Raw genomic sequence first — 24,908 nt, forward strand, 5'->3', positions numbered from 1 at the left:
AGGGGGCGGGGCTTCGGCGTGGTGGGGCGGGGCGGGGCGGGGCTTCGGCGTGGTGGGGCGGGGCGGGGCTTCGGGTTGGTCTCCCGGGTTACCAGGAGGTGGGGCCGCCCTGGCTGCTGTGGCCCGGATGTCCGGGCGCCGCGAGCCGGGTGGCTGATTTCGGAGCTTCTTCAAGGAAACCTGCAAGCGGCCAATGGGTGAGTGGTCATCGAAGTCCCGGAAAGCGTTTGCCTTAGTCCCTGCTTCTTCCCCTCGCTGGCGCCTCTGGGCTCTGCTCCTGCGGGTGGCCTCCGGGTAGCGGCGCATCCTTGCCCCTTGCTCGCACCGCCCTCGAGCGGGCCCGGGACTCCTCCAGGGGTCGGGACGGTCTCGGCCCCTCTCGGGCTGCAGAGGAGACGTGCCGCTTGGGGGATGCCGGCCGTGTGCCAGGGCAAAGGCCAGGTCTTTGTTGTTCGGGAGGTCACTTCGCTGCCCTTGTTTTAGCTCCTTTGTGTAGCGTTCATGGCTGACTTAAGAATTTAAAGCGCGGGCGTTAGTGCCCAGAGAACATTAAAGGAAGCTGAAGCTAATTGCTGCCTAACTGTTGTCGCCCGCTTCGGCGTCAGACGTTAAGTTTACAGGGCCCTTCACAAAGCGGCAAGACCGTTGCAAAAGAAAAAAAAAAAAGTCTTAAAATCTTAGCCGTCCTCCAGGAAAGGAGATGGGAGGGGCAATTGAACGGACATGGGGAGCCGCGGTTTTGTTTGATGGGTGATGAGCTGTTGTTGGTTTCAGTCAATCATAGTGGTTTTCAGGCCTTGGATTTGAAATACATACATATGTATTTATAAAACATCTAGGTGCAAAATCCACGTGGAAGAAGCCTCCATTCTTTAATTCTGTCTTCTCAAAAAATCTGAAACAATTCATTTTTTGTCTGTTAGTAATTTAGGGCATAGTGACTACAATTGGTTAAAAAGTGCCAAATAAGGTAAAGAAGACCATGGATTAAAAAAAGTAAGTGTGATAAAAGTGACAACATTAAAGTTGGCAGACTTTTAGTCTGTGCTATTGCTATTGTTTCTCAGCACAAGGAGAAAAAAGTCAAATCTACTTGAATTTGAAAGGGGAAAGGACATAGTGGACCAAGCAGTCTCTAGAGTGTGAATTCATGAAGAATTTGGGAAATGGTTATTCAAGAATAGTGAAAGGAAGGAAAAATTCTTCTCTACCCTTAGGGTTTTCCAGCTAATGATTAAACTCACATGAGACAGATTAACAGGAAAAAAACCTCAGAGTTTTATAACAAGTGTATGGAGAAACAATTATGAAATTGAAACCTAAAGAAATGACCAAGGCAGGGAGTTCTTATACGTTTTAGACAAAGAGACAATAAACTTGGAAGGAATTTGCGGATAAAGGAAAACAGATTTGGGGGCCAAGGTAGTAGGTTAGTAAAATAACAAGGTTTACTTCTGCAGCTTTATTATCACTGATAATAAAGGATGTCTTTTTGCTTAGTATAAGAAGGATATTTTTCGTATGGGAGGTTTGTTCCTTGCTTTCAGGAGAGGGGGTCGGAGTGTTTTTGCCCCCTTGTTTCTTAAGTAACATTTGTTTCAAATAATTGGTATGCCAAAGTAGCACATTGTGGGAACCTGCCCTTAGCCCCTGCAATGGTCATAAAATGCTTATTTTCCAAGTTGATTCATACTTGACCACAGGTGTTTAGGATTTATTCCTTAATATATAGTGCAGTATTGGTTTCAGGAGTAGAATTCAGTCATTTATCACTTACATATAACACCTGGTACTCATCATAACAAGTGCCCTCCTTAATGCCCGTCACCCACCTCCCTCCAGAAGCTCTCTGTTTGTTCTCTGTAATTGAGTCTCTTATGGCTCGTCTCCCTCTCTGGTTTTATCTTATTTTTGCTTCCCTTCCCCTATGTTCATCTGTTGTGTTTCTTAACGTCCACATATGAGTGAAATCGTATGGTATTTGTCTTTCTCTGACTGACTGATTTCGCTTCTGGATTTACTCTACTCAAGGCTCTAGGTTCTTTGAGGGCAGGGACTCTTGTTATGTTGCTCTGTGGATCTTGAGAAGTCCCTAGCCAGGGAATCTGTGACTTAATGCATGTTTATTGAATGAATAAGTCAATGAACAAAGGAAATCAGATGTCTCTGATGAAAAAAACTCCTTTAATAACTTCTTCCTGCTGATGAGGTCACAGACAATCTGTAGACCCAGAGTTTTTGTTGTTTTGTTTTGTTTTGTTTTTATAAAGAAGACCTGCTTTTATTTTCCCTAAGCCTTGAGATCAGAGATTCTAAGGTAGTTGTTCCCAAATATTGGGGAGAGGCCCGGTGACAACCTTGATGAGATTTTCACCTGTCCTCGAAAAAAATGACAAAAGTTAGGACAATGTTGTAAGGTTTTTCCTAAAGGTAAATTTATTTATTTTAAAGGCCTGCCCTTTATTTCAAAGTTATGTATTTTCTGCTTTTCTGGTATTAAAATGTGTTCTATTATGAATGAAGGTGATATTTTGTGTGAACGAAAGGTGACGTGTGTGTGCATATGTGCACACTTACTGTTATGGCTGGGCCAAATGTGGGCTGATGATCGTCTGTTAGTTTCCTGATTAAAAAATGGAAATGCAAAAGTCTAGACCATCTCATCAAGGGGGAGTAGCTCTTGGAGCCATTGGGACATACCGGGTTAAGCTGTTTTAAAAAAATTTTTTAATGTTTATTTTTTATTTTATTTTTGAGAAAGAGAGCGTGAGCAGGGGAGGGGCAGACAGAGGGTGACACAGAATGTGAAGCACGCTCCAGGCTCCAAGCTGTCAACCCAGAGCCAGACGTGGGGCTTGAACTCACGAACCGCAAGATCATGACCTGAGCTGGAGTCTGACACTTAACTGACTGAACCACCCTGGTGTCCCCCCGTCCCCGCCTTGGGTTAAGCTTTGAATTCTGGGGATAGATCCCACTCAGCTGGCTGAGGGGTCTTAATCATAAGGAATAGCCTTAACATCAAAGTTTCAGTATAACTTTCTGCATTGTTACAGTGTAAAAGGAGAAAGTTAAGTTTAAATATAAGTGTATCAAGACTTTTGTCTAATACGTATCATTTTTTAATTGAACTGTGTTGAGGTATTTCTGCTACGTGCTTCAGCTGTTATTACTCTTTTTTTTATAATCATAAAAGATGTTACTATACTGGCATTTGTTTTTAAAAAGCTGTCGATATTCAACCAGCATGCCTTGGACTTTACTGTGGGAAGACCCTATTATTTAAAAATGGCTCAACTGAAATATATGGAGAATGTGGGGTAAGTCTTAACATTTAATGTGTTATTTCATTGCTAAAATCTTTTTGCTTTTGAAATATTTGCATACATAGAATCTTTTCTTCAGTATACTCATAAATTTATAAAAATATGAGGCATTAATAAAATTCATATTTGTGTTGTCATATTGTCAACATATTGTCATTTTTGACAGTTGCAGTTAGTATTTTTTTTTTAGTATCTTTTAATTTTATAGTAACTTTTACTTGTTATTAATGATATAGTACAGTGACTTGGGCGGTAAGTTAACATTAAAACTCCAGAACTTTTCTTTGCAATTATTTTTATATAGTGTTATTAACTAATCATTTAAAGTTTTAGTAACTTAGTAAAAGGAATTTTTTAAGAGTGTTATACAGCTAAAACCAAATACAATATAGATTTAATTTTACTTAGGAACTTTCTTATTTCTAAAAGATGTACATGTAAACATGTTTAAACTGAAATGGGATGTCTTTATAGAATGACTTTGGGATATCAATGTTCTAAAATAATATATGTACATAAAATAACTGTTTTTATATTTTGTAGGTGTGTCCAAGAGGACAGAGAACAAATGCACAGAAATATTGTCAGCCTTGCACAGAGTCTCCAGAACTTTATGATTGGCTTTATCTTGGGTTTATGGCTATGCTTCCTCTTGTTTTACATTGGTTCTTCATTGAGTGGTACTCGGGGAAAAAGAGGTTAGCACTTTCTATGAATGTATCTGGATGGACTGATGTTGGAATAATCATTTAGAAGACCTTATTAAATAATTATACTTGTGTTGTTTTGAAAGCGGTAAAACTGTTTATATTCTGATTACATTTTAAAATTATTTATTTTTATATTCTGATTACTTTTTTTTAATTTTTTTTTATTAATTTTTTTTTTTCAACGTTTATTTATTTTTGGGACAGAGAGAGACAGAGCATGAACGAGGGAGGGGCAGAGAGAGAGGGAGACACAGAATCGGAAACAGGCTCCAGGCTCTGAGCCATCAGCCCAGAGCCTGACGCGGGGCTCGAACTCCCGGACCGCGAGATCGTGACCTGGCTGAAGTCGGACGCTTAACCGACTGCGCCACCCAGGCGCCCCTCTGATTACTTTTTAAAAAATGATTTATTTAATATAATTTATTGTCAAGTTGGCTAACATACAGTGCATACAGTGTGCTCTTGGTTTGGGGGGTAGGTTCCCATGATTCATCACTTACATACAACACCCATTGCTCATCCCAACAAGTGGCCTCCTCAATGCCCATCACCCATATTCCCCTCTTCTCTGCCCCTCCCGTCAACCCTCAGTTTGTTCTCTGTATTCTGATTACTGTTGACTCTGGCAGGAAAACTTAATGATAGCGCATGATTCAGTAATTATCTAGGGAGGTATCCTTTGTTTTAATGTTTAAATGATATTGAAGTAATACTTTTTTCATTTCTCAATTACAGTCTTTATGGATTTTCTACAAAGAATTGGTCATGATTACAAACTACGTATTGTAGAATACTTTGTGATTTAATTTAATCCTAGTAATCTAAAATGTAGTTAAAATGATATAACTGCCACCTAATTATGAAAACTCATACTAAAACATTAAATCAACAGACATTTATGGAGCACTGTGTTTTACGTTTAGATCAAGGGAATAGGTACAGAAATAATTGATATGGTTTATAGTCATAATCTTTAGAGAAGACAAATGTGTACACAGCTAGTTATAATGTGATTCAGTCTTAAAAGTGTACAAACAAAAAGTGTATAAAAGCGTTAGAACAAGATGCTCTGGAATCACAAAGAGTAGAAGAGAGAAATTGTGCCTGGTGAGGTCTGAAAGACTTTAGGAAAACATTTTGGGTACAGGAAGTAGCATGAGCAGTGGCACGGAGGGGTGAAATATGTGCTGTGTTGTGGGTGGGACTGGAAGTGGTTTGGGGTGGTCTGAGTGTGGATTGCACATGACAGAAAGGTCAAAACAGGAGAGTGGGAAAGTAGGTTGAGGCTAGAATGTGAAGATTCTTGATGAGGATGTGGACTCTGTCTTACTGGGAATGAGGAGCCCAATTAGTACATTTCAGCCCTACTGATTTTTAGTTGCTCTAAATTCTTGGCATCTTTCCTTCCCCTTTCATCAGCTTTTCTCTGCCTCAAATACGCTCTTCCCTATGACTGCACTTTTTTACCTAGCTGCCTTTTTCCCTTCAAATTTCAGTTTAAATTACACCTAGTCGTAGAAGCCCTCCCTTCCTCAATCTGCCCCCTCCCTTATTTTTCTTTTTTAATAGCACTCTTCATTTTGTTGTTTTTGTTTTGTATTTAGCACTCAGTACAATTTATAGTTGTGTTTGTCTCCTCCAGTCTCCGACTAGAAGTCCAGAGGGCAGTGGCAATCTCTTGTTCGCCATGGCATTTCCAGAGATCAGCTCTGCAGCTGTCTCATGACAGGTGCTCATTTAGTATTTGCTGCGTGGATGATTTATGGGTAAAAGTTTTGGTGTAGAGAAGTAACATCACTGGCTGTGTATTTATTTTAGGAAGGTAACTTCTATAGAGGGTAGATTAGAGGTGAGGCTGTTTCCAAAAAGTAGGGATAGCCAGACTCCAGTACTGTTGAGTGGGAATGGAATGAATGGTCCAGTGGAAATAGAATTAATAGTTTTCTGGATCCCTCCTAAGAAATCCAGGGTGATTATTTATGTATTTGGAAAAACATTCATTCTTTTTCTGATGGCTGTGTAAAAAGGGTTTTGAAACAATAGCTCTCATCTTGCTTTTAATTTCTGTTATAGAACGTTGAGAGATGAGGGTGAGAAAGGAGATGGGATCATCCGAAAGCTGAAATGGAATGATTGCTCAGCTAGTTGGCTGGAACTTCTTAGCCACAAACACGGAAGAGAGGGTGTAGAGATGCACCTCACCAAATGTATTTGAGTTGAAACAGCACGTATGTTTAGAGGGAGAGTCATGGAACAGAGGGTGGGGTTTGGTTTGAGGGTAGAGCGGAGCAGTGATTAGTGCTTGGGGAAGAAAGGAGGTGGGTTTAAAAAGGAATTCGTAGAACGTGGGTGTGCTTTGCCAGAAAGGAAATTGGAAAGGAAACAGGCTGCAAAGAACACAAGAGCCATGTCTTGCATTGTCCTGAGATGTTGCCTCAGGAAAGGAAGCAGAGGCCCAGCTGTGTGAGGCTAGACCTTTTATTCATTGTCATTTCCTTAAGTAAAGAGCCTATTTGGATATTGTTTTTCTTAATTCCACCTACCCCCATGAGACTTTAATATCATAGATAAACTGTTTATTTGTTTATGTCATGTATGCATATATGTGCTTGATATATATAACAAATGTAAGATTATTTTATCCCCAAGACCTGACTCTTGACCTCTTAGGTGTGAAGTCACCCATTGAGAATGCATGGGCCAGACTCTCCTAGCAGCTTTCCTTTGTGGTAACCTTGTTTTCCCCAGAGTTTAGTATTAAATTTATTTTTCTTTAAGGCCAGAGCAAAGATCAGCAGAATTGCATATTTTTATGTAGTGCAGTCAGAAGTTGTGCTCCTTATGTAACGTTTTATAGAATTTGTAACTTTTAGAATGTATTCATTCAGCATCTCTAGGCATGTTTTCAATGTGCCCAATGATATGCTGGGTTGTGAGTTTCTGAGATGACTAAAATGCAGATGCTCATAGTCCAGTGGATGAGATAGACAAGCCGGGACAGTTTTTGTGAGTTTGTGTAATGGAGATATGTGCACAGTTTTAAGGTTGGCGTGAAGAAGGAAGAAGTTAATTTTGATTCTGAGAATAGGGTGGTGTCACACAAGAAAAAACTGACTTCAAGCTGGACTTTGAAAAAGTGAGTCGTTTTTGATAGAGAAATTGAAGAAAGAGTCTATCACACAGCAGGAAGAACATATGCAAAAGGATAGAGGCAAGAAAGAGCACAGTATAATCAAGAAATGAGAGGTGAGGATCCTGTGAAAAAGTGGGGACTAAATGAGAGGACATAAAGAGATGTGGGGCTTCAGGAGTCCTAGGAAATATAAGACCTGGGAATAATGCCAGAGCTGATCTTGAAGGATACACAGCTTGCCAGACAGGTGAGTGAAGCCTGCCCAGATGTGTGGAGGCTTGAGGAAAAAGGCATGTAGCATGGCCAGGAGGTGTGGAAGATAATGCTGGTAAAGAGTATTTTTCCTGAAAGACAGATGGGACTCCTTGAATAGTCTAATAAAGGGAGTTTTAGAATCAGATTTCATTTTGTAAAGATCATGTGGTTGGCTGCAGAAAGATTGAAAGGGAGCATGATGGGAAGAAGTTACTAAATGATAGCAAGTTGGGGGGCTCAGTTGGTTACGCATCCAACCCTTGGTTTCGGCTCAGGTCATGATCTCACAGTGTGTGAGATCGAGCCCTGCATCAGGCTTGCTATCCGCATGGAGCTTGCTTGGTATTCTCTCCTTTTCTCTGTGCCTCTCCCTAACTTGTGCACACTTTCTCTCTTCCTCTCAAAATAAATAAACATTAAAAAATAAAGTAATAGCAAGAAATGAGGAGATTGGGATGTTGCCTCTAAAAATACGAATTTTATAAGGAAGCAAAATATGAGATTATATAAAATGAAATTGTAGATGTTTATGTATTCATTGTTTCCCTATGTGTAAAATCACGTAGGAGTTCAGCTTCCAACAATGGAGTAATAAGGGGCTCCAAGTGACCCTTCTGCAGGAAGTAACTAAAATTTGAAAAAGGTATACTATTCAAGACATTGCTGGTCTCACTGGAAGCAGGGGAGATCTCCAAGAATTCTTTTAGAAAACAAACCAACCCATTCTAAGCGGGGGCCAGAGTGACAAAGCAGACTGAAAGGATGGGAGAGCTGCCTGAGATTAACTGCTGATAGCTGCAGATACTGAATCTGAGGCAGAAAGTGCTAAGCCTAGACTCTCAAGAGGCTGAAGCCCAGTAGTGATGGGCATGCTTCTGGCAAAAACAGCAAATCCTCTTTGCTGGGAATCTTCCCCATTCTCAATTTAGGTCCATAAGATTCTTGTCCATTAATATCTATTAATGACCTCGTATTCCATGGTAAACAAATAAGCTTTATGCCTGAGAGTTGGTAGACATAACAAACAATATAGTTATGCTTCCAAAGGACTGCAGATAATGGACTTATGACTATACAGTTTAAAACTGCTATCTTTACAGTGTTAAAGAAATAAAGGATGCAGTCCCAAAGATCTCCAAGAGTCAACAAGAGATTGTTGGGAATGAATAAACAGATTTGTTTTAAAAACAAAAGGAACTTCTAGAAATGAAATTTGAAAAATGATAGGTCGATCAGTTGAAGATAGAATTAGTGAATTAGGAAATTGATATGTCTAAAGGAATAACAATACAGTGCTGAAAGAAACATATTAAGAGAAATGGAGCATAGAATGAGAAGCTATAACATATGTCTGTAATACCTGCCGGGAATCCACCTAGGCTCAATTAAACATTCAGACTTAATGTTTTGAGGTCATACCAAGCAAGCACCAGTGGACCCAGAAGGAACAGCTTGCCCCCAGGACAGTGTCAGCTTTTGAAGCAATTGAGCTCAGCTGTAGGAAGTTAAAATCCACATCGAGTGGTTGTAGGAGTCCAAGCTTAAAGTATTATGCCTTAAAGGAGCAAGTCTTTCTGTAACATGACCATAAGTATGGTTTCCAGAGTCCTGTAAGGGACATCCCAATTATGGGAATTGCTAAACTCAAGAGAGCCAGACTGTGGTGTCCCCATCATGTATTTATTGCTCATTTATAGTTCACTCCAGTTCAGATGTAGTTTGCCAGTGAAGAGGTTGTGTGTATCCTAAGTAATGTAACCTAGCAGTAAAGTTGACATTCTACCTTTATCAGGCTTCCATAGGAACAGAGGTAGAGTTAAGTGAAGGTCAGTCTTGTGTACAGGGGGGAAAAGGTTTTATTAACTCTGCATAGTTTCTAATCAGAGTCTTCAGAAAAAATAGAGAAAATGAAGGAAAGCCAGTATTTATCTATTAACTTTAGGTTTTACAGAAATAGTGAAAAACAGATTTGCTGAATTGCTTCTGTGGAAGCAAAACACATTCCAAGCAGAATAAGTAAGAAATTCATACCTATCCACATTATAATTAAACCGCAGAACACCAAAGATAAGAGGCCACTGGTGCTCTGGTCAGCAGCCAGCTTTGCGCTCACAGCTGGCAGCTAGCATCTACTCCAGCCATTTGAGTTCGTCATTTTGAACTATGCAGCCCGGTCAAGGCTCTAGATGAGTACATCCCAATTGGTATCACACGGAACAGAAAGGACTGCTCAGGTGTGCCCAAACCACAAGCTGGCGAGAGATAACCAGTGGTGTTGATTTTAAGCAAAGAAGTGTTGGGATAGTTTGCTATGTAGTGATAGATAACTGAAATATTGTTCAGATAGAAAACTCAAAAGCATCTGTAGGATAGTTAATAGAAATAAGAGAGTTTACTTAGTAAAGAAGCCGGCTGTAAGAGAAACATACAGGATCAATGATCTCCCTATAGTTCACGTATAGTACCATAGTATTGTGAGACAGCTAAGACCAAGGTAGCTAAGCTACATTGGACTCCTTTGGTGGTCCCTCACAAACTAATTCTAAAATCCATATGGAAGTGCAAAAGCCCAAGAATGGCCAAGACCACTGACGAAGTAGAAGAACATATGTAATATCAAGAATTATTGTCATATTCTCTTGCCTCAGGGATAAATGGACCATAGGAACAAAATAGCGAACCTAAAAACAGTCCAGTTACATATGAAACTTGTATGGCAGAAGTGGCATGGCAGTTAGGGCGGGGTGGGGTGTAGGGTAAACTACTCAATAAAAGGCTACTCCTGGGACCATTGGATATCCAAGTGGGAAAATCTAATCTACCTTTTATATATATATATATATATATATATATATATATATATATATATATAATATACAGAAATCTAGGTGAGTCACAGATTTAAATGTGAAAGCAAAACCTTCAAACTTTTAGAAGAAAGTATAGGATAATTTTTCTCAGAGTGAGGATTTCTCAGAACATGAAAATGCTAACCAGAATGTTAAAAATTATTAACATAATTTGATATTTGACATTTGATATTATTATATCAAAATTTAGAACATCCGTTTGTAAAGATACCACAGGAAAGTGAAAATTCAGCTCCTAAACTGAGAGGAAGACATTTGCAACATATTTGACTAAAACAAATGGATGAACAGTGGAATGTGCACAGTAGTGAAAATGCATAAAGCAGTGAAAATGACTGAACTTCAGGGGCACCTGGGTGGCTCAGTCGGTTGAGTGTCCGAGTTCAGCCTTGGTCATGATCTCACTGTTCCCAAGTTTGAGTCCCCCACGTTGGGCTCTGTGCTCACAGCTCAGAGCCTGGAGCCTGTTTCAAATTCCGTGTCTCCCTCTGTCTCTCAGCTCCTACCCCACTCACACACTCTCTCTTTCTCTCTAAAAAATAAACATTAAAAAAAGTAAAATGACTGAACATCTATAAGCAATGCCATGGGTGAATCTTGGAAATGTTATTTTGAATGGAAAAAAAAACACCTCAAAAGACATATCACTTTGTAGTATTTAAAAATAAGCAAAACTAGACAGAGTGGTTTTGAAGCATAATCTAGTTGGAATAAAAACTTCAAAAAAAGTGATAAAGAGAATTTAGTATGATGGTTACCTCTTGGGGGAGAGCCAGGAGTGGGAAATGGGGAAGGAACAGAGGTAAATAGAAGCTGTTAATGTTCTAATTACTGGGTTAAATTATGAGCTTATAATGTTTATTATACTTTATAACTAATATATATTATATATAATCTTTTGTGTGCTTTTTATATTTAAGATAATTTAAAATGATGCATAGATAACTAAGACATTTTTAATAATAGTTTGGCAATATACTGAATATAAAGGAAGATCTAATTTCTGCTTTTCTATATACATTTAGATAATCCTGGCACAGTGTTATCTGAGATGATGATTTCTTTTTAGTAAAGAAGGTTAAACTCTTCTCAAGTGGTTCTCATGTTCGACTTTTCTTACCTGTTTAGAAGATATTTTCGTTTCAGGATTTATCAGTTAAAATTTCCTTTTAGAATCTGTATTTTGAAACATACGGGTATTCTTAAAAGCCATTTAAATACTGAAAATTTTCTGGTAATTGTGCTTCTTTTGTTTTATTAGTTCCAGTGCCCTTTTCCAGCACATCACTGCATTATTTGAATGCAGTATGGCAGCTATTATCACCTTACTTGTGAGCGATCCGGTTGGTGTTCTTTATATCCGTTCGTGTCGAGTACTGATGCTTTCTGATTGGTACACAATGCTTTACAACCCAAGTCCCGATTACGTTACCACAGTGCACTGTACTCATGAAGCTGTCTACCCGCTGTGAGTATTTATATAGACTTAAGATCATTTTGAAAATGATAATTATAGATTGTATTCAGTTCAACAGATTGAGCATCGAAAAATGGCTTCTAGGCACTGGGGGAGATATACAGAAATGATTTTCTTCTCTTAGGGATACATAGTCTGATAGAAGGAAACAGAAATACATCTTAGTATAATACAAGTCAAAGTATTTTTGTAGTTGGTGTTGAAGTGTGTAAACCATTTCTAAAATAAGCCATAGACGTTTCTTTAAAAAGAATTCTTAGGAAGACCTTTAGGATATGCAGCAGAGAAGCAATATCTGACATAGAGGAAAGAGTATGGGTTCCGGAGCTAAAAACAGGCTTGAGTGTGAATCCCGAGCTGCTGTGGTAACGTGACCATGTTAAGAGCCTCTTGTAACCTCAGTTTTCCCATTGGTAGAAATGGGAATAATGTTATAAGGTGATTGGGAGGATTAAATAAATCTACACGTATCAGATACCACATGCAGTGCCTTACGTACAGGAAGCACTTAATAAAATAGTAGCCGGCATTAGGAGAGTGCCGGAGTTAATGTTCCTTGTTTTTTTTTCTGAAACAGATGTTTGTAATTTCCATGAGAATATTTTGTTTTAAAAATACCAAATTCAGAAGACTATATTAGCCCAGACTACTTCGCTTTTAGAATTTCTCTTTGTGTTCATTTTGATGTTTTTCTTGGTGAAGCTGTAATATAACAGTCTGGTGTTTATATTCTCATAGTTGTAGCAAGTTACCGTTACATAATATGCTCAAGAAAATAGTCCTTTTTGTGTGGGTTCTTAAGAGTACTAAGTGTGAAAAATAGCCATGCACATGTGTGGAAAAGGTCATTAAAAAAACATAAGTTCTAGATACAGGGATGAGAAAATCTTTCCACCTGCCTACCGTTAAGTCCTATAAATTATTTATTTCCTGTATATATACTGTCTCTGTCTCTTTATGTACACATAATTTATATATAAGACTGCATATAAAACACTGATAATGTGTTCTTTGTTGCTTTCATAGAGCTGTAACTCTCAGCTTTGATTCATCTCTTCTCATATACTCTCCTGGGGACTGCAGAACTTAACCTGCTCTTTAGAAAGCTTAATAAGTGCATCAGATATACATATGACCATCTTATTTAAAACAAAATCAGACTCATTTACTGCTGGTCACATATATAGTGTTTTTTATATCTGTGAAGCACATAGTAGGAGAGTCAAAAAATAGAAATGGCAAATAGGTGCTCTTGGCCCTCATTCTGCAGCCTTAACAGCCACATCCTCACACAACTTCACTGATTATGACATTTTCCATCTGTTCACCATCTTTGAATTAAGTAGATTCTTTTTCTCAGTAGCTTTACCAATAGTCACTGTGCAGTGGCCTGTCTGTGTTATTGTATTAATCATACAAAACAGTGGTTTTTGAAATTACAAGAAGATTTTATAATATTAACATTGGGTTTATACATATTTTGTACTTCACATAGGCATTTAAATGTAGCTATATGACCAGACTGGGGCTGAACATTTCAAAAAGCAGCAGGACTACCCGGGGCTCCTGGCTGGCTCAGTCAGAAGAGCATGAGACTCTTGATCTCAGGGTTGTGAGTTCAAGCCCCACATTGGGTGTGGAGATTACTGAAAAATAAAAAAAAAAAGCTGCAGGACTACCAAAAGTTACAGTAATTTTTTTTCTTTTGTGAGTCAACAAAACGGTACAAAATTATCAGAAACCTTTTGGAACACTCTTACATTGACTAACGGAGGCTGTTTTCTCCATTGGTGGTATATATAAGCTAGTTCCATACAAACTGAAAAATGCCCAGATACTTTACTGATAGTTACAGTTTTGAGAGGAACTTGATTAGATGAGACATGGAAAAGCATGCAAATTTCTAATATTAGAAACTTACTGTAAAAAATGTTTACATTGCTAAAACCTTATTTATGAGTTACTGAAAATGAGCAATAAATACTGTTGTAATAGAAATTAGCTTGTCAGATTTATCCTATCCCCATATATAGGAGGCATGGCTGAAGGTGGGGTGGGGGCAGGTGGAAGGTAGGGAGTGGGATACAGGGTGGGATACAGGTGTCTGCTTCCAGAGACTGGTTTCCTGGTTCATTAGGAGAGTGACTCATGGTAGTTTTCTTCTGATTAAAATAATCGTCTTTTGGGCACTTTTATGGAACTACAAGTTGCAGGAATAGACAGATTTTATTTGTTTTGATGTGTTGGTAGGGTGTAGCCTAACAAGACAAAGTTCCTCATCTAAGGAGGTCATATAATAATGTGTTGCAATTAGGGCAGCTGGGCTGAACCTAAAAGCTGTCATGGGAGCACAGGGATGTAGTATGATTATGCTGTGTGGAGAGGAGGCTTGTGGTCTGTGTTCTGAAGGCTCCTGTGCTTCCTGTGACTCGCCCCTGCGTGGGGAGGCGTTTGGGTATTCAGATAGTAAAAAATGATCTGAAAGTCTTCACGAACAGGAGGTTAGAACTATGTGCATAGAAATCCCATTATTCAAAATAAAGAGCTACAAACTATGGCCTGGTGCTATAGAGAGATATTTTTACATTTTTCTTGATATAAAACTACATCATAATACATTTGAAAAACAGAAAAAGCATACAAAAGTAAAATAATATGTAGTTCCGTTTCTTCAGATGACCGCTGTTAAAAAAGTTGTCTTTCCAGTTTCATTCTGAATGTGTGTATATGTTTTTTAAAGGATATTAAGGTGAAACTATACACACTTGTAACCTTTTCTTATCACTTCATGTTTTAGGCACAGTTGCTTTTGTCCTTAGTATTTCTTCCATAACCTGATTTTTAATGGCCACGTGCTATTCCAACATGAATGTACTTTAAAATTTAATTTCCTAATGTTGAGTATGTATTTTCTTCCTGAATTTTCCTTATTACGTGATTCAATAAAAATCCTTGTTTGTAAAGTTTGTGAACAGTCCCTGATTGTTTTCCTTGGATGAGTTTCTGCAAGTAAAAGTGCTGAATCACAGAGTGTAAACATTTCTGGAATTTTTGATCCATGTTTCTAAACTGCCCATTGGAAAGGAAGCAGCATACACTTTCCAGCAGTGTGTGAGTCTTTTTGGCCAACCCTCCCCTAGTCTGAATATTCAATAGGTTGACTTAACGCACTTTTTAAACCTTTTTTAGCATCTTCGATTTTAAATTGATCAGTAATAGATACATTTTTGGTGTCACGATTCCGTGTTTTATTTCACAGATACACCATCGTATTCATCTATTATGCATTCTGCCTGGTATTGATGATGCTGCTCCGACCCCTTCTGGTAAAGAAGATCGCCTGTGGCTTAGGAAAGTCTGATCGATTTAAAAGTATTTATGCTGCACTTTACTTCTTCCCGATTTTAACTGTGCTTCAGGCAGTTGGCGGAGGCCTTTTATGTAAGTTTGATGGGTCAAGTCAGTGAAATATATTTTTATATGTGATAAACAGTGTTTTCTCTAAGTATAATTTTGTATCTTTTCCTTTAAAATAGCTTTTATAATCCCTGAAAATAATGTATTTTTGCTAAAACATATAATAAGTCTTATAAAAATAAAAATGGGTTTCTTAGAGTAGAATAGATATTATCAAGCCAATCAAAGCTGATTTCTATTTAGAGAATACTTTGTATCTGAGGCTTATAACCTCAGTGGGAATACTTAAAAACCTGAGTATAAATTAAAAAGAACTGGTTTTTGTATATAATACATGGAAATTACTGTTGATTTTATATATATGTACACACACATATATGTATGTGTATATGTGTGTGTATACACACACACACACTAGTATGTACTACTTATCATTAAGTTATGTCTTTGGTTTCTGAGTTCCTTTATGAAATCCTTTTGGGTACGGTAAAAGAATCCTCAGTATACTCTTTAGTATATCTTTAGTATAGCTATTCATTTATTCAGCAACTATTTAGACTGAACTGTGACTCAAAAGAAGAATAAGAAGTTGGTGCTAAAGAACTGACATACTACTAGGAAAGCTAGAAGTAGCTGAGAGAACACAGTATAGCACTTAACCTGAATATGTGACATTGAATGTTGCAGGGATGTTAGATACCACCTTCTCTGTGGAGCCCACCAGGGTACAGAGGGCAAGGCTTCTGGCCTAAAAGAACTAGGCAAGACTGGGCATCACTAGGTAGCTTGGTGATGAATTTGGCTCAAGATGAGGAAGGCACTGTGAAGGTGTGGCCAAGGGAAGAGGAAATTGGAGATTAGTCAGGGGTCTATTATCCCTCATATTCTAGTTACAGATCTATTGTTTCCATTGGGCCTGCATAGTATTTGAAAATGTATATTTCCTTCCAGCTCTTACCATTCCCTGTTTTAGTTTTGGCCCACTTCAGTTGTTTACTTGCCTGGCTGGCCTCTATAGGGGTTTGAGGTCACTATTCTTGCTCTAGAGAATAGGGTCCTACTCTTTAAGGATTTTAGGCAGAAGAGTGACATGCCTAGGTTTGCATTTTGGAAAGAGAACTTGGTAACAGTGTAGAGGATGGATTGGTAGGGGAAGAGAACCTGGGGGATCAGTGAAGAGGTTATTGCAGCTAGCCAAGTCTGTCTGACCTAACACAGAGAAACACTGGGAATGGAGAGCTGCTTTAAAGATAGATTTAACTAGATTACGTAACTGATTAAACATAGGGGTGACAGAGCGCAAGGAGAATATGATAGATAGCTTTTTTTTTTTTTTTTTTTTTTTTTTTTTTGAGTGCACAAGTTGGGGAGAGGGGCAGAGGGAGAGAGATAGAATCTTAAGCAGGCTCATGTTCAGCAGAGCCCAACGCAGGGCTTGATCCCACGACCCTGGGATCATGACCTGAGCTGAAATCAAGAGTCAGACACTCAACTGACTGAGCCACCCAGGTGCCCCCATAGAGTAGCTTTCTGACTTAGTAACTGGTGAATAGAGCAACAGTGAATATTAGAAAAAGCAAATTAGATATGTTGATGAGAAGTGAATTCAGTTGTAGGTGTTCATGGAATATTCACAAGAGTACAGGTAATTATACTAGTCTGGTACTTGGGAGAGCTGTCTAGGAGAGAAAGATTTAAGAATTGTCAGCCTTCAAATCCCTGTGTCCTAACCTATGGATGGTGCTATTGTGTCGGACCTCTTGGTTATACGAGGAGAAAAGGGGAAAAAGCTGTGGAAAGTCGGCCAGGGTTTAGGAAGTTAGCCCAAGGAGACTGCCAGACACCATTGCTTCATATACTGTACCTGCCTACATTGAAAAATGCCTTTTCTGGGGCACCTGGGTGGCTCAGTTGGTCGAGCGTTGGATTTCAGCTCAGCTCATGATCTCACGGTTCATGGGTTTGAGCCCCATGTGGGGCTCTGTGCTGACAGCCTGGAGCCTCCTTCAGATTCTGTGTCTCTCTCTATCTCTGCCCTTCTGCCACTCGCAGTCTGTCTCTTTCTCTCTCAAAGATAAACATTAATTTTTTTTTTTTTAAAGAAAAATGCTTTTTCTCACAGTGAGTGTCTGATCATTTTGTTAACAAGCCCCTGCTCAAAACACATTCATTGTGAGGACAGAGGAGTCAGTGTTCACTTGCACTAAATATAAATTCATGAAGGCTCCTGAGATTAGGTCACAGAGGACATTATACCAAGTCATAATTTTATGATAATGAAAAAAATAGATAATTTTTTGTGGGGCTGTTACAATACTATAGGTGGCTTGCAAACGACAGAAACTTTTTCTCCTCGTTCTGGAGAATGGGAAGTCCAAGAGCAAGGCACCAGCAGATTTGGTGTCTGGGTAAGAGCCCACTTTGTCCTCCGTGGCAGGAGGGGAGGGAGCTCTCTGGGGTCTCTGTTTTGAGGGCACTAATTCCATTCACGAGAGCTCTGCCCTCATGTCCCCATCACCTCCCAAAGGCCCCACCTCTACCCTCACGTTGCGAGTTAGGATTTCAACAGGAGAATTTGGGGGGGGACACAGGCTTTCTGTTCATAACAAGGAGAAACAGAGGTCTGAGCAAAGTAGAGCAGCAAGCATCCTCTGGTAGGTAGCTTAAGAGATACTTGAGTCTAGGGAGAGAGGCACTGGAATTATTAGAGGCCTGTGACAAACTTTTACCGACTTAGAAATATTATTGAAGCCCGTTTTTAAGTGTGATCTGTATCTGAACTACCAGGGGAACTAAAATGTAGATTCTCGGCACCCCCATCCCCCGGCCTAGTTGCTCAAAATCTTAAATTATTTTATATCCTAGAGTAAGAACCATGCCTGAGCCCAAGACCACCCTCCACTCCCCACAAATTTAGGCCTTGTTAGAAATTTCCTCTTACCTTAGATGGCTTTTTACTACTCTGTCTTAAATTTGTATCGCTATCAACATTGTTTAGCTATTTATAAATATTTATAAATGAATTGTTTGTTGAGGATGCTTATCACTGTCTATGAACTAAAAAATTCTAAATGTCAAAAAGGTACTTATTTAGTAAGTTGGAATCAGGCCTGTATAGATAATTCTGAGTTTCTGCATTCTGAATTAACATTTGAAATTCTTCTAGACAGGTTCCATTGCAATGTAAAATGATAAGTGGTTTCATAAATTGAAGTTGTTTTAAAATAATTATATGAAAAATAATTCAAGATTTCTTTTTCTCAATTTGCTCATTTTAGTGTGCTGTAAATTGAAAACATTTTAAGAGAAAGATAGTATTTTGTAAGAAAAAAAATTTGCTTCAAGTAGAAATAGCTAGAATTTTGACATAAAGAATATTGGAGGGGCACCTGGGTGGCTCAGTTGGTTAAGTGTCTGACTTTAGCTCAGGTCATGATCTTACAATTTGTGAATTCAAGCCCCGTGTCGGGTCGGGCTCTGTACTGACAGCTTGGAGCCTGGAGCTAGCTTCTGATTCTGTGTCTACCTCTCTCTCTCTCTCTGCCCCTCCGCTGCTCATGCTCTGTCTCTCTCTCTCTCTCTCTCTCTCAAAAATAATCATTAAAAAAAAAGAAAAAGAATATTGGATGATCCATTTATCCTTTAAGGTTTGTTGATACACGAACTTTTCTAAAGAGTAATTAAAACTGAATAACTGTTACATTTAGCATTTCTCAACCAAAGTCCTCTACCTGGATCATGAAACAAAATTATTTGAGTATTTTCTCAATCCTCCCAAGTCAAGTTTGGTACATACTAGTATCATTCTAGATGCATAGATGGAAGTTAATTCTTTACATTCAGTGGATGCCTTAAGGCAGGGGTCTTCAAAGCTAGGCCAAGGATTGTTTTACATTTTTTTAATGTTTTATTTATTTTGAGGGGTGGGGAGAGGGGCAGAGAAAGGGAGAGAGAGAATTCCCAAGCAGGCTCTGTGCTGTCAGTGCAGACATGGGGCTCTATCTCACCATTCACTTTGTGAGATCATGACCTGAGCTGAAATCAAGAGTTGGACGCCTGACTGAGCCACCCAGATGCCCCAAGTTTTGCATTTTTAAATGGTACGGGAAAAAAAGTAGTTAATTCTTAACATGTTAAAATTATATGAATTTTGGGTTTTGTTGTTTATAAAGTTTTATTGGAACATAGCCACACCCATTCATTTATGTATTGTCTGGCTGCTTCCCACTGTAACAGAGACTTGGGTGATTGAGACAGATACTGTATGGTCCGCAAAGCCAAACATATTTACTCTCTGGCTGTTTTCAGAAAGTTTGCTGACCCCTTTTAGGGCATTAGGGCTTAAGTCTCTCATGGGACTGGTTGAGAAAGTTTTCAACTATGGGGAGAATTATACTGTTTGAATTTTTTTGATGTTTTATTCAAAATATTTAATTTTCAATGTAATACCCATGTTTGTTTTTCAGATTATGCTTTTCCATACATTATATTAGTATTATCTTTGGTTACTCTGGCTGTGTACATGTCGGCTTCTGAAATAGAGGTAGGAAACCTTTTTTCCTTTGTTAACAGGTTGTTGTTTTTTTTTTTTTAATAGATTTGACAACTGAATAGGAAAATAGTACATAAATAGTACTCCTGATTGTTGTTGTAATCCTGTAATCCTTGGTGAATGGCACTCAGTAGCTGTTAGCTGGTTAGTTCAGTTTATAAAAGGTTGTATGTTACACTGTATATGCTTGGGAAGTCAGTGAAGTAATAGGCTCGACTATTCAGCATCTTGGAGAAAAAAAACTATCATTTCACAAAATTGACCCACATAGAAAATGTTTAATTATTGAAATGTTGAAAGTTGTTAACACTATTTTGAAGGAAACATAAAATACTTTATTGTATGTAGAATTAATTTTACATTTTATTTTATAATGATGATGACTAAGTCATCAATAATTATATACATTGCATACCCTTCTATATTTTGTTCCCAGTTTTATTTTCTTGATTATGGATGTTTACTTTCACACTCTAATATCTAATATTTTGGTGATTTGAAAGAACATTAATAGTCACATTAGTTTTGATACTGTTCCTGTTTTGAGATCTCCATTTTGTGCCTCTTTTTAGTGTTTCGGTGGAAGGCCACTGTTTGAAAGAACTCTTTGAGTTATTCCTTTAACTTGAAAGGAATAAAAGTGTAAAGTGTCTTAGTTCTCGTCCATCCTGCTTGCTAGTCTAGTGCCTGGGCACTGTCTTCAACCGCGTACTGCAGTCAATAAGATGTGTGCTTTCTCTTAATTCTTTCTTTAAAAAAGTTCTAGAGTTCAGAGACTATTTTGGAGTCCTTGTTGTTGCTCTTTTTTCTGTTATGTTACGGAAAGAATGAGAGGGAATGGCTTTCAGATAGAATAATAGAGGAAATACACAGAATATTTTTATGGTGATTCAAATGTTTTCATTTGTATACTGTCCCCATTTCTCCTTTGTAATCTTTAATCAACATTACAAGGTGTTTAAAGAAGATAAACAAATTCATTTTGTCACTTTTATCAACTCTAGGGAAAGACTTGAAGGAGGAAATGATTGGATCTTTCAATAAAATAAAGGTTTTAAATTTTTGTTTATTATCTACAACTACTGTGGATAGTTAAATCAGCTTGAAACTTATTTCTCTGCCCCAGGAATCTCTCATGTGTAAAATGTTTGTGTGCTTCAATTAGACTCTATAATGAATCAGAAACAGGGACGTGAATCAGGAAAAGAAAATCTAATTCTAGATGAGCTGATGAGTTGTTTAATAAGAGAAAGTTGGTGGGGCGCCTGGGTGGCGCAGTCGGTTAAGCATCCGACTTCAGCCAGGTCATGATCTCGTGGTCCATGAGTTCGAGCCCCGCGTCAGGCTCTGGGGATGGCTCAGAGCCTGGAGCCTGCTTCCGATTCTGTGTCTCCCTCTCTCTCTGCCCCTCCCCCGTTCATGCTCTGTCTCTCTCTGTCCCAAAAATAAATAAAAAACGTTGAAAAAAAAAATTTAAAAAAAAAAAAAAAAAAAGAAAGTTGGTAACTAACCTACTGCAAATTACATTTCAGTATGTTTAATAGCACCTTCAGATACTACTTTTATAATAACTTGGTCCCTCCAATTTCTACATATTACAGAACTGTTTTAAAGATGAAAGGAAATCACAGTGTTCATAGGTCATTTCTGTTCCCTTCTAATTATGCAGGCAGCAGACTCGAGGAATACTAGAGACTGAGGAAGTTGGGTGTACGTACCTCCTACTTCCCACCTGTAACCCTCAGCTACAGTGGATCAGGGCAGGAAGCAGGCACATAGTATGGGATTCCCTTCTAGTTCCTATCTCTCAGAAGAAACTGGAGTGTTTCCAGGGTTGAATGCTGGTGTGGACTAGAACTTAAGAGACATGGGCTCCTGTCTTGGTGCTGTCCCGGGAGTGCTTATATGGCTATAGGAAGCCTCAGTTTCCAGTTTCCTCATCTGTAAACTCGTAGCTAGAATGAGTGATTTCTTGGGTCCTTTTGAGGTCAATCATTGTATAATTCTGAGGTTAAGATTTTGTGTGGAAACAATATATTTTATTTTTATTGAAGTATTAACATACAGTGTTCTGTTAGTTTCAGGTGTACAATATAATTACTCAACAAGTCTATACATTACTCAGTGCTCATCAAGATAAGTGTATTCTTAATCCCCTTTATTTCCCCCACCTCCCCTCTGGTAACCACCAGTTTGTTCTCTGTATTTGAGTCTTTTTTTTTTTCCTTCCAGTCCCTTTTTATCCTTTGTTTCTTAACATATGAGTGAAATTGTATGGTATTTGTCTTTCTCTCAGTGGTTTACTTCAATTAGCATTATACCCTAGGTCCATCCATGTTGTTGCAAATGGCAAGATCTCATTCTTTTTTATGACTAAGTAATGTTCCATTGTTCATCTATACGACACCTTTATCCATTCATTTATCCATGGACATTTGGGTTGTTTTCCATATCTTGGCTTTGTAATTAATGCTGCAATAAACGTGGAGGTTCATATGGGGTGTCTGGGTGGTTCAGTCAGTTGAGCGTCTGACTTCGGCTCAGGTCATGATCTCACAGTCCGTGAGTTCAAGCCTCCGCGTCAGGCTCTGTGCTGACAGCTCGGAGCCTGGAGCCTGCTTCAGATTGTGTGTCTCCGTCGCTCTCTGCCCCTCCCCCACTCGTGCTCTCTCTGTCAAAAATAAACATTAAGAAAAAAATTTAAAAAACAAAACGTGGAGGTGCATATATATCTTTTCAGATTAGTGTTTTTGTTTTCTGGGTAAATACCCAGTAGTGGAATTTGGTTATTCTATTTTTAATTTTTTGAAGAACCTCCATATTTTCCACAGTGGCTGTACCAGTCGGCGTTCCTACCAGTGGTACACAAGGGTCCTTTTTCTCCACCTCCTTGCCAATATTTGTCATTTCTTATGTCTTGGATGTTAGCCACTGTGGCAGGCAGAAGGTGATTTCTCCTGGTGGTTTTAATTTGCATTTCCCAGATGATCGGTGATGTTGATCATCTTTGCATGTGTCTGTTGTCCATCTGTAAATTTTTTTCGAAAACCCTTCAGGTCCTCTGCCCATTTTTTAATCGGATTGTTTCTTACAGATATATCACTTGCAAATCTCTTCTCCCCTTCATTAGGTTTCCTTTTGGTTTTGTTGATGATTTCCTTCACTGTGTAAAAGCTTTTTATTCTGGTGTAGTCCTAATACTTTGTTTTTACTTTGTTTCTCTTGCCTGAGGAGACATATATAGGAAAATGTTTCTTTAGCCAATGTCAGATTACTGCCTATTTTGTTCTAGGAACTTTATGGTTTCAAGTCTCACATTTAGGTCTTTAATCCATTTTGAGTGTATTTTTGTGTATGGGGTAAGACAGTGGTCCCGTTTCATTTTTTTGAATGTAGATGTACAGTTTTCACAGCACTGTTGAAGAGACCATCTTTTCCCCATCGTGGTCCCCACCTTCATTTAGGACCCCACCTTCATGGTCCTAAATTACTTTACCATATGTGCAGGGGTTTATTTCAGGGGATTCTGTTCCACTGATCTGTGTGTCTCCTTCTGTGTCAGTACAATACTGTTTTGAATACTGTGGCTTTGTAGTATATCTTGAACTCTGGGCTTGTCATACCTCCAGCTTTGTTTTTCTGTCTCAAGATTGCTTTGGCTATTTAAGGGTTTTTTTGGTTCCATATAAATTTTACAATTATTCTAGTTCTATAAAAAATGTTGCTATTTTGATGGGGATTGTATTAAATCTGTAGATTTCTTTGGGCGTTGTAAACATTTTAACAATATTGGGTCTTCTAATCCATGAGCATGGAATTTCTTTTCCATTTGTTTGTGTCACCCTCAGTTTCTTTCATCAGTGTTTTATAATTTTCAGACTACAGGTCTTTCACTTCCTTGGTTTGTTTTTTTAATTTCTCATTCTCCTACTTCATTATTAGTGTATAGAAATGCAACAGATTTCTGTTTATTTTTTTGTATCCTGCGACTTCACTGAACGCATTTATCAGTTCTAGGAGGTTTTCAGTGGGTCTTTATGGTTTTCTACATAATACAGTAAAACCTTGGTTTGTGAGCATAATTCCTTCCAGAAACATGCTTGTAATCCAAACTACTTGTATATCAAAGTGAATTTCCAGAACCATTGGCTCAGTTGTGATCATGTGACATTCACTGTCACTTACTACTCGTATTGCAAGACATCGATTGTTTATCAAGTCCAAATTTATTGCAACTGTTTGCTCATCTTGTGGAACACTCGCAGAACAAGTTACAATCCAAGGTTATACTGTATGTCATCTGCAAATCATGTAAGTTTTACTTCTTATCAATTTGGATGCCTTTTATTTTTTCTTATGTGATTGCTGTAGCTTGGACTTCTGGTAGTATGTTGAATAAAAGTGGTGAGAGTGAACATCCTTATCTTGTTCTGGATCTTAGAGGAAAAAGCTTTGTTTTTTACCATTTAGTAAGATTTAAGCTGTGGGGTTTTCATATTTGGCTTTCACTATGTTGAGGTATGTTCTCTCTAGACCTATTTTGTGGAGAGTTTTATCACAAATGGATGTTGTACTTTGACAGATAATGCTGTTTTGCATCTGTTGAGCTGATCCTATGGTTTTGATGTCTTCTCTCATTAATGTGATATCGCATATTGATTGATTTGCAAATATTGAACTTGGAATAAAATCCACTTGGTTGTAGAGAATAATTTTTTTTAGTATATTGTCCCATTTGGTTTACCAGTATTTTGTTGAGGATTTTTGCGTCTGTGTTCATCAGAGATAATTCTTGAGTAATTATAATATGTAGATGTGTAACATATCTGTAGTTTTCTCTTTTTGTGGTATCTTTCTCTGGTTGTGGTATTAGAGTGCTGGCCTCACAGAATAAATTGAGAAGCTTCCCTTCCTATTTTTTGGAATAGTTTGAGAAGAATGGGTATTAACTCTTCTTTAGTTTGTTTGTTTGATTTATTTATTTATTTATTTATTTATTTATTTGAGAGCGCAAGTGTGGGGGCAGGGAGAGAAAGGGGGACAGAGAATCCCCAGCAGGTTCTATGTTTAGCGCGGAGCCTGATGTGGGGCTCGATCTCAGCCCTGAGATATGACCTGACCTGAAGTTGAATCAGACACTTAATCAACTGAGCCACCCAGGCAACCCC

At 38.3% G+C, this 24,908-nt stretch overlaps 1 protein-coding gene across 3 annotated transcripts in view; it reads left to right on the forward strand.

Moving 5' to 3' along the window:
• Positions 1-58: 58 nt before the first annotated feature.
• The window catches only part of JKAMP (JNK1/MAPK8 associated membrane protein), a 30,277-nt gene continuing 5,427 nt past the window's right edge, over positions 59-24,908 (forward strand). Inside the window, exons 1-6 of one of the 3 annotated variants that reach the window (XM_003987698.6) lie at positions 59-197; positions 3,229-3,320; positions 3,870-4,024; positions 11,556-11,762; positions 15,031-15,212; positions 19,655-19,731. In XM_003987698.6, coding sequence (XP_003987747.1) covers positions 194-197; positions 3,229-3,320; positions 3,870-4,024; positions 11,556-11,762; positions 15,031-15,212; positions 19,655-19,731 — 717 coding nt within the window. In that variant the 5' untranslated portion in view covers positions 59-193. The remainder of the gene's footprint in view (positions 198-3,228; positions 3,321-3,869; positions 4,025-11,555; positions 11,763-15,030; positions 15,213-19,654; positions 19,732-24,908) is intronic. The other 2 variants (XM_006932897.5, XM_045059986.1) reach the window with 2 other exon arrangements.

Source organism: Felis catus, chromosome B3 (genome assembly GCF_018350175.1).
Source record: "Felis catus isolate Fca126 chromosome B3, F.catus_Fca126_mat1.0, whole genome shotgun sequence".
In the NCBI taxonomy this organism is placed as follows: domain Eukaryota; kingdom Metazoa; phylum Chordata; class Mammalia; order Carnivora; family Felidae; genus Felis; species Felis catus.